General features: G+C 40.0%; 1 protein-coding gene and 1 non-coding gene across 2 annotated transcripts; both read left to right on the top strand.

Moving 5' to 3' along the window:
- The first annotated feature begins 3,364 nt into the window (after positions 1 to 3,364).
- LOC115228664 lies at positions 3,365 to 3,554 on the top strand. Its single transcript, XR_003883239.1, has one exon. It is a non-coding gene; the product is annotated as a U2 spliceosomal RNA (small nuclear RNA).
- Positions 3,555 to 4,356: 802 nt separating this feature from the next.
- On the top strand, positions 4,357 to 5,294 carry LOC115228657 (protein FAM200A-like). The gene is made up of 2 exons (XM_029799200.1): positions 4,357 to 4,524; positions 4,746 to 5,294. Exons 1-2 carry the CDS (start codon positions 4,357 to 4,359, stop codon positions 5,292 to 5,294), a joined length of 717 nt encoding a protein of 238 aa, XP_029655060.1.
- Positions 5,295 to 9,300: the final 4,006 nt, after the last annotated feature.

A 9,300-nucleotide genomic window follows, 5' to 3' on the forward strand; every position in this document is an offset into this window, starting at 1 on the left:
AACGAAGATAAAAAATAGTTGATTTTATATTTATAAAAAAAATTTCGAACCTACAAAAAATTGACGCTACGACATTAGACAAAAATAATCATTGAAATCTAAAAAAATCGCAAGTAAAATTAAATGGGTCTCATGAGGGTTCTTCGTGCACATAAAAATCAACGAACGAACCTGTCTAACAAAAGAGCGAGTAGATGGTTGACAATTACGAAAATTTTCATGACTATGGGCTGGAGGATAAAGTCTTCGCTGAGATTTAGAAGAACAAATCGTGGGTAAAGCAACATCCGCAGGTGAACGTAAACCGATTCTTCTAAATCGGACCTACAAAATTGCTTGCTTCCAGGATATATCGTGAAGTGAATGTTGCATAGCGTAGAACATACAAAAGTCTAAACAGAAATCTGTAATCAGGCATTTTGAAATGACAAGAAATTATAAGCACGTTTAGAAATTTATTTAATTTAAAAAAAACTTCAACTCGCAAAAAATCTGGAACACAAAGTGGTCACCTGTTGCTTAAAAAAGATACAAATAACAGAACATGGACTCTCTTAGATGGCAGATTACACGCTTGTTATTCTTCCAATGATCTGTCGTCACTACGAGATTTAATAATCAACCGAAATTTAGACAAAAACGTATCCAGGGTGTGTCAGTCTCGAAAAAGATGCATTGCTTCAAATTAAAGAGGGAACAAGACACAAAGATGTAATATGTACGCGGAAATAACAGGGGGCATTAAACGCCTATGTAAAAGGATACTAAATCTACCACTAGGAAAATTTGATTACCTAATGATTTTGCGTTACTGCAATAAAAAAATAACAAACTTCGTAACATCAATATATCGCATTAAACTTAGTTAGTTAATTAGTTAGTTAGTTATGTTACCCCGGCTTCACTAACACGTAGGAAGCCGGCTGCAATCAGGTAGCGAGACGCGAAGATCGGGCGCTCTCCAGAGATCCCGAATCCCAATAGGCGGAGACAAGTGAGGCGGTCCAGGACAGGGGAAGAGGTCTTCGGGGGTGAAGGAACGGTATGTTTCGAAAATCAGTGGATGATGACCTGAGCGAATCTGAGCAAGCTGGACACGGAGATATCTGCCGAGTGATTGCTATGAGGAGTGGACCGGCGGGGGGGGGAGGAGTTGAGAAGTTTGTTGTTTTTGAGCATCCTGATAGCACGAGTGGAGATGTGGTCATGGATTAGTTTATTCGCAGTTTTCCCATTGTTGGTTGAGAGTATTTTTGATAGACATCTACATTGATCGGCCAGAGTAGAGATGATGATGTGTCTTTTGTTTTCTGGAATAGAAATTTTGTGACTTGGATGTGAAGAGTCTGTATTTCCTGTAGGAATTGGAGTCCTCTCATCGTCAAATGGTCATCGACCGGAAAGATACAGGACTCCCAATGGAGATGATCGATGGGAGTGGATGCAAGGCAGCCAGTTATTGTGCGTAGCCCTGAGTTTTGGATTCTTTGGAGTTTTTGGAGGTTTGAATGAGACAAGTTCCATGACCATGCTGGACTAGCATAGTTCATTGATGTTCTAACAAATTGTTTGTAAACCAAAGTGAGGCATTCTTTGGCTTGGCCGTAAGTTTGTCCAGATAAGGCACGTAGTGTATTCAGTTTTCGTTTGGCTTTTGTGGAAATGAGCTCCACGTGTTGCGTGAAAGATAGGCATTGATCGAATACAACTCCAAGAATTTTCGGGTTTTTTATGACAGGAATTATTTCGCCGGCCACATCGAGGACTGGGTTTAGGTTGAATTGTCTTTTATCAGATGTAAAAACAGTGATGGACGATTTGGACGCAGAAGGAGTCATATGGTTAGATCCTAGCCATTTGGTCAGAGAGTCTAGATGAGTTTGAAGTGAGTTTGTTGCAGCTTCGATGGAATTGTTTCTTGAAGCAATCACTATGTCGTCTGCGTACGAGAGGAGTAGTGTTTCCGAATTAGTAGGCATATCACTGAGGTGTAGATTGAAGAGGGCTGGAGAGAGACAGGAGCCCTGAGGGACCCCATTAGGTAAGTACCGGAATCGGGAGTTTTTTGACCCGAATTTTGTCTGAGCCAGTCTACCAGATAAGAAGCTACACAGCCAGATTTTCAGATGATGGGGAATAGGAGAAGAGTGAATTTTTGAGCTCAGGACATGTCGTGAAGTTCGGTCAAAAGCCTTACTGATATCAATTGAGGCCAGGATAGTTCGATGGGGAGGGGAGTAGTTATTAAATCCGTCTGCGATGCATCTTGTTAGATAAGATAGGTGTGTAGTTGTTGAGTGCTGCGGACGGAAGCCATGCTGTGACTTTGATAGAGTGAGGAAAGGGTAGATTGAATTCAGGACAAATTTTTCGAGGATTTTTGATAGGACAGAGATGAGTGAGATTGGCCTGAACGAGGCGGGGTCGCAGGGGTCTTTGTTGGGCTTCAGAATTGGAATGATAACAGATTTTTTCCAGACCATGGGTATTAGTCCTGAGTTTAGCGAAGTTTTGAAGATATCTGTCAGAGCATTTAACCCATTTTGGCCAAGGTTTTTCAAATGGTATATGGAAAGACCATCCGGTCCACAGGCGTGAGAATTCTTAGCGTTCTCGATAAGTTGACTTATTTCAGAAGTTGATATTGTGATTTCTGGAGAGGGGAAGTTTTTGTTAAGTTTGAGTTTTCGGCATCGGTTATCTTTGTCCATCCCCATGTGACTGATTTTTGCATAGTGATTCATGATGGTGTTTGCCTGTTCTCTGAACGATTTCGTTTGTCTTTTATTGTTTAGACCAGAGGCGTGTGAATCTGTATTGGCTGATTGTGATTGATGGATTCCTTTAAGAACTCTCCAGAAATGCGAGAGCTTGGTTCTGTGATCAAGAGACGAGATGAATTCGGACCATTTATTTTTCTTATGCTTTGAGATCATCTGGTTGATTTTCTCGTTGAGGACTGACAGTTCATGCATGTTAGTGTGGTTGGTCTTTTTCAATAAGCTTCTTTTTTGAATGAGTTCTACTATTTCTCGGTTAAACAATGGTTTTGCATGTTTGTGGAATCCTTTAGGCACGTGTCTCTTGTCGGCCGCCAATAGTTTCGAAGTGAAGAATTGGATAGCGGAGTCCAGTGAGCTATGGGCTGCTGTTGAGTTTTTCTGAAACTTGATTCAATTATGCTAAAGAATGTAGCTAAATATAAAAAATACAAGTAATGTAAATTTTTCTATAGTTTTGTAAGATAGATAAAATTAATAAGTATCATATTTAAATTTATAGGAATTATTACTGCGCATAAAAATAAACAACCATGTTTTTAATTGTTAGAATAATTCTTGCCCACCGAAAATCATGTCGCATTGTCGCTTCTCGGCCTTTTGGCTAAGATCAAAGTGTAGTATCTGTTCTTTCCAGCTTTATATCTGGGACGCCCTTACACGGGGCAAGATATAATGCTTATTTTTGTGCCTTGGTATGTGTTGCGAAGCTTGCTTCCTCCATACCACGCGTCCTCCCGGTATTGCAGTACTTCTGGGTTGGGCGCATTCCCTCTTGGGAGTTTTTATTCTATCAACGTGGTTAGCAAATCTCTAGTTTTTATTTATCATTTCTTTACTTTCTAAGCACTAAGACACACGTTATATGATGCCATTGACGTCTACGTTCTAGGGATCTTAGCGGGTGTAACTTAAAAATCACGACAGTCCTTCGCGAGGTCTCTGTGCTGAGTCCCACACTTTTTAATGTCTTTATGGCTTCCGCGCCCATACCAGTCAATACTCGTACTGAAATGGTGATCTATGCCAGGGGTCGGCAAAAGCAGGCTCGCGAGCCTTTGAAGGCTCTTTAACTCTTACGGTAGGCTCTTTCAATTTTTAACTATTTTTTATGTTGTTAATAACAAAAAATCTTTGCACGTTTAACATTAATTTTTTGTGGTACATCGATATATGCCTAGCACGGGGGTGTCAAAGATACGGCCCCCGGGCCAGAGCTGGCCCGCGGACGATCTCAAATGGCCCGCGGTAAAAGTTTAAAAGTGTATTTAAAATCTAAAATTATTATTTAACACCAAATAAAAATACAAGAATCTAGATTCTAGAATATAAATAAAAATAAAAAAATTATTGCTCATGAATACAATAATTTGATGGGAAAAATTAGAAAAGAGAAGTACGATGCACTACTTGCATGTTTGCGGAATCAGCAATCTTCTTTTTCCAAATTTCGAGATGATAGTGAGCCAGCTGTTAAAGCTAGCTACGTTATTTCTCGGGAAATAGCGTTAGCATCAAAACCTTATACTGATGGTGATTTTATAAAAACATGTATTATGAAAGCTACTGAAATCATATGTCTATTAATCGGCCTGATTTCACAAGCATTAGCCTTACAAGAAATACTGTAGAAAATAGGATTTCAGATCTTTCCACTGATTTGCACAATCAACTCAAGACGAAAATTAGTTCATTCATTACTTTTTCCATTGCTATTGACGAGAGCACTGACATTATGGATGTGGTTCAGTTAGCTATATTCATTCGTGGTGTGGACGAGAATTTGGCGTTGTGGCTCAATTCAGAGAGAAGGTACAGGCTGTAAAGGGCGCGGAAGAAATGAGTTTGACACCCCTGGCCTAGCAAGAAAAAAATTAATAAAAAATCGATAATGCGCGATAGCAATAGATGAATCATGTGATATAAATGACATTGCACAAGTATCATTGTTCATGTCATACTTAGGTGTCTCTGTTTGTTCGTTATGTGTCTCGAGGTTTCCTGAGGCAAGAACTTTTGGCATTATTGCCTCTAAAGGGTCAAACCCGTGGTGAAGATCTTGTTGGCGCAGTCGTAGAATATTTTGAAACGAATTATATTCCCCTTAATAAAATCGTTTCAATTTCAACTGACGGTGCTGAAAGCATGCTGGGATCGAGAAAGGGATTTATAACTTTAATTAAAAGAAGAATTGATCATGAAGTGATTACTCTACATTGTATTATCCACCAAGAGGCACTATCTGCGCAAACGTTTAAGGATTTTAGAAAAGAAAAAGCAACACTATCGTTCGTTATAAATCCTCTACGTGCTAAAGTCAGCAATTTAAATTTATTGCCATTTGAAATCAACGCAGCTGAGTTCGAAATGCAGCTATTGGACTTGACATGTAAGGAATTATGGGCATCAAAATTTATTCGCCTTTCAGAATTACTTGAAACCTTGGAACAGAAACATTGTCTGGTAAAATTAAGAATGATATTAATGTTATACAAAAGAAACTGGAAGATGTGATTCTCGAAACTTGGAATTCTCTTCCAGATTCTTATTATGAATTAAAAAAATTTGCATACGGAATTTTGACAATATTCGGGTCCACTTATATGTGTGAACAAAGTTTTCTCATATGAATTATATAAAATTGAAATTAAGGAACAAAATTACAGATTCGAATTTGGAATCTAACCTCAGATTAAAATTAACGACTTACGACCCAGACATTAACCAACTCTCCAAAGAAATGAGGAATCACATTTCTCATTAATGCGTCTAATTAATTTAATTTTTTAAAATGAATTTTTAATTATTTTTTAAATTAATGTTTATTTAATTTTATGAATTTAAATTTTTGACAAGTGGTAAAAGGTGGCTCTTCAATTTTTCGAAATTTCCAAAAATGTTCAAAATTGGCTCTTCTCCAAAAGTATTTGCCGACCCCTGATCTATGCAGACGACATCATCCTCTGGGATCTCTCAATGAAACCTGAGTGTGCGTGTCGTAGACTACGTGTCGTGTCGCTGTGGATGGACTCGTAAACTAGTGTGAGAGTAGGGGTCTAAAGATGCGTGCGGACAAGTGAAGTGTCCTCGAAGTCTGTAAAAGGACGAGAAGTTATACAAATTACGTCCCTAGGTTATTGCTGAACGGGTCAGCAATTGCTGCAGTTGACCGGATTATTTATTTAGGCGTGCTCTTAAAGCCGTCCGGTAAGTTGGATCATCACATTCCACGTACAAAAATGCGTGCAATGCAGCGACTAGGCGTGTTGCGTGCTTTCCGCCTGCGGAGAGGTGCCTGGCTACGCGTGTTTAACGCCATGGTGTGACCCGTGTTGACCTATAGCGTACATGCCTGGCACTTCTGCGAGGACAGGGAAAAGAACGTTGACACGCTCAAGAAAGTCAGAAGCCCATCGTTTAGGATTGGCGAGAGGAGCTCTCGTACGCCTAGGAATTATCTCTCAAAGGCTTCCCTGAGATCCTAGAGAAGATAATGACTGGGTGGTAGGTAAGGTGGCAAGTCTTAACTTGTAACTAGAAGAGCCAGCTCGCCTCGCTAAGCGCCAGAAACGAGTACATATTTCGACCTCTTCCTCTCCTCCGCAAGCGTATCCTGAAGAACATGCTGTCCAAGGCAATAGCCTCTCGGAAAAAAAAATCCACACAGGTCACGTTCCAAACGAATGACCCACCTCCCATGAAAGGGAACGTAATCATCCGTCGAGACGTTTCCCGTCGTTCCGAAGGAGTCCAACATATTCCAGTGTATACAGGAATCCAGCGGAATCCAAAACCCTCTTCATGACATTATTGAGAAATGCATGTCGCGGGAAACGGTCAGCACTCTTCTTGCATGACAACGCGTGTAACCCGCTTTTTGAGATTATCGATCCACACCGACAACGGTGGGGTTGGCATATATCCAATCCCAGTCGTAAACACACGCCGATACGAACGGCTTCGTCCTCCAGGAGCAGACCATTAGACGCCAGTGGGAGAGCATTTTACGTTCCACTAAATGAGAACATCTGATGGCATCCCAACTCTTCTGTATGGAAGAAATCTCTGGGAGTTCAAGTCCGAGCATCCTGGACAACCCGCACATTGACGTATCGTCGTCATCAAAGTGGCTGAAATTATAAGAATAACTCTCCAATCAGGAAGGTTATTTTCATATTTGCAAAATAGAAACTTTTAATGGTCAAAGGAAACAATGTAACCACTGTAAAAGTAAGGCAATGACCGTTAACCATTTATCCACAAAGTATAGGAGTATGCTTTACCATGATTACACATGGAGGCATAACGAAATGGTGAGGTCTCTCCATTCTCTGCTCTGCAATAAGTATGGCTTGAGGCGGTCCAGAAAGTTGCGAACTTATCAAGTTTAATCGGTTTATGAGAACTCGAAGGTTTACTTCAAGATGGATACTCTTATACGCACCTTGAGTTTTGTCCAGCACAACAAACCCCATATTGTGTCCCAGGACAAAAACATCGGAAGGATTGTTATCGTAGACGTGTGCATCACGTGCCTAGCCCGTTTGCAGACACTAAAAGTGAAGAAAAAGAGAAAGTATAACCTCCTTGCAAACGAGCTATGGCTGATGCACCGTAGCAAAATCCATATTATTCTGTGTGATGACATGGGATGAACGGGTCACCAAATACCATAAGCGGTACTTAAGACAGATGGGTGTAGATAAGGTTTATATGCAGTCAACTGTTCTTAAGAGGACTCTGCAGAGTGTCTCGTTTGATGCTCGCCGATCCAGCCCTTTCCTGATACTGGAATTAGTTAAAAAATTACTTAGTTAATTAGTTCCTTAAATTAATTTGGAGTAGCTGCCATTTTAAGCTATTATTACGTCTCTTTAAATTGCATTTTGATTTTACCTTGCCTGGAATTTCAATGTGAATATGCTTAAAAGTTTAAGAATGTTAGTATTAGAATTTATTCAAAAGTTATTCTAAGTTTTGTTGGAAAATGTCTTCATAATCACGTTAGCTCAATGATCCTCGTCTCCTGGAATTTTTTTCCTCTTGGGAGAGCTTTCCACCAACGCACCATCAGCACTTTCATTCTCCGAACACAAGATTTTCCCGTTTGCTTCATCCGAGGGGTCCTCGCAAGATTGATTTGCCACTTCAGCCAACTGACTGGTTGCCGTAATGAATTCCTCTTGAGACGTATGGATTCCATGCCTATGTTCCACCACAATTGCCTCCAATGTCTTCTTCATGACAAGTCCCTGAATGTACGTTCTTGTCGGGCCTTCAACGGATAACTTCTCCATATAGGCTTTGTAACACGTTGAAACCACCCCGTCCCACGTCAGCACAATCGGAATAATTCGGACTGGTGCCCCTTAAAGCATCTTTAGTTCTCCAGCCAGCAAATCGTACTTATGCAGTTTCTCAACTTTGGTTTGTTTGAGTCTCTCCTGCGATGTAATCCCCACCTCAATTATGGTGATCTCATTCTTCAATCTGTCATAGATAAAGATATCTGGCTTATTGAACTGAACTTGCGTATCAGTCAATATTGGCGTATCTACTCTTATCTCAACATTTCGAGTCGATAAACTAGATTGTACTGAGTGAGACTTTAGTTTCCCAGTTTTCTTTATTCCAAACTGTCTGCATACGTGCAAATGGATGCATCTCACAACCTCATTGTGCCTTCTCACATAGTCACTGTTTAGCATTCTGTTGCACCGTGTAGCCTTGTGGTCTACTGTCTTCTTAGCTTTTTTGCAATGATCACACAGCGCACCACGCGCAGAAGAAAAAAACAAATTTCTATCTTGCAAGAGGCAATACAAAGCTTCACTTCTTGGTGTATTGTTCCCTTTGTACAGCCACTCGCTAGACATTTTGAGGTCGGAGTTAGAGTCTTCTTTAAACCTGAACAGGACTGAATGGAGTAACTTGTTCTTTATTTTGTTGGACAAATATTGTACATGAGCCTCTCTCAGGGATTTGTCAGTGATAGATTGTTTATCAGTCAATCCGTATTTAGAGGAAAGAAATCCTGCGATTGTCGCCATATGCGGTTTTTCTTTTTAATAACCCGCAGGATCCCCGACCTCCTGAGACAGATAGCCGACTTCTTCTCAAAGGTTTCCAGAAAATGAAGCAGCATTAGTTCACTTTTAAAAGCAATTGATGTCAACCCCCTTCCCATGCACTTTCTTGAGAGGTATAGCCGCTCTTTATTGGCTGGCTTCAGGTGTATTTTCAGTGTTGTAAGTAATCTTCGTATTTGGAGATCAATATCGTCAAATTCGAAAGGTTCAGTATTGATTAGCCCAATGTAGTAAATTACTACATTCGTAACAAAACTCTTTGTTGTGCAAATAAATCTGTTAACCAATGTCCGGTTATACAAAGAAAAGGTTTATTTGCTGTGGTAGCCGTCCAAATATCAATTGTCAGGGACAAAAATTTGATAGAATCGATATCATTTGTAATCGTTGCTTTAACATTTTTGAAAATTTCAGGAATAATATTTTCCGAA

This window comes from Octopus sinensis, unplaced genomic scaffold, assembly GCF_006345805.1.
Source record: "Octopus sinensis unplaced genomic scaffold, ASM634580v1 Contig10850, whole genome shotgun sequence".
Taxonomy (NCBI): Eukaryota; Metazoa; Mollusca; class Cephalopoda; order Octopoda; family Octopodidae; genus Octopus; species Octopus sinensis.

Bases quoted from the DNA above. Each gene is read 5' to 3' on its own strand.
- LOC115228657 (XM_029799200.1), top strand. From the start codon at position 4,357: ATGTCTATTAATCGGCCTGATTTCACAAGCATTAGCCTTACAAGAAAT. The intron at 4,525-4,745 runs GTTCAGTTAGCT...TGTCATACTTAG, and splicing joins GCACTGACATTATGGATGTG to GTGTCTCTGTTTGTTCGTTA.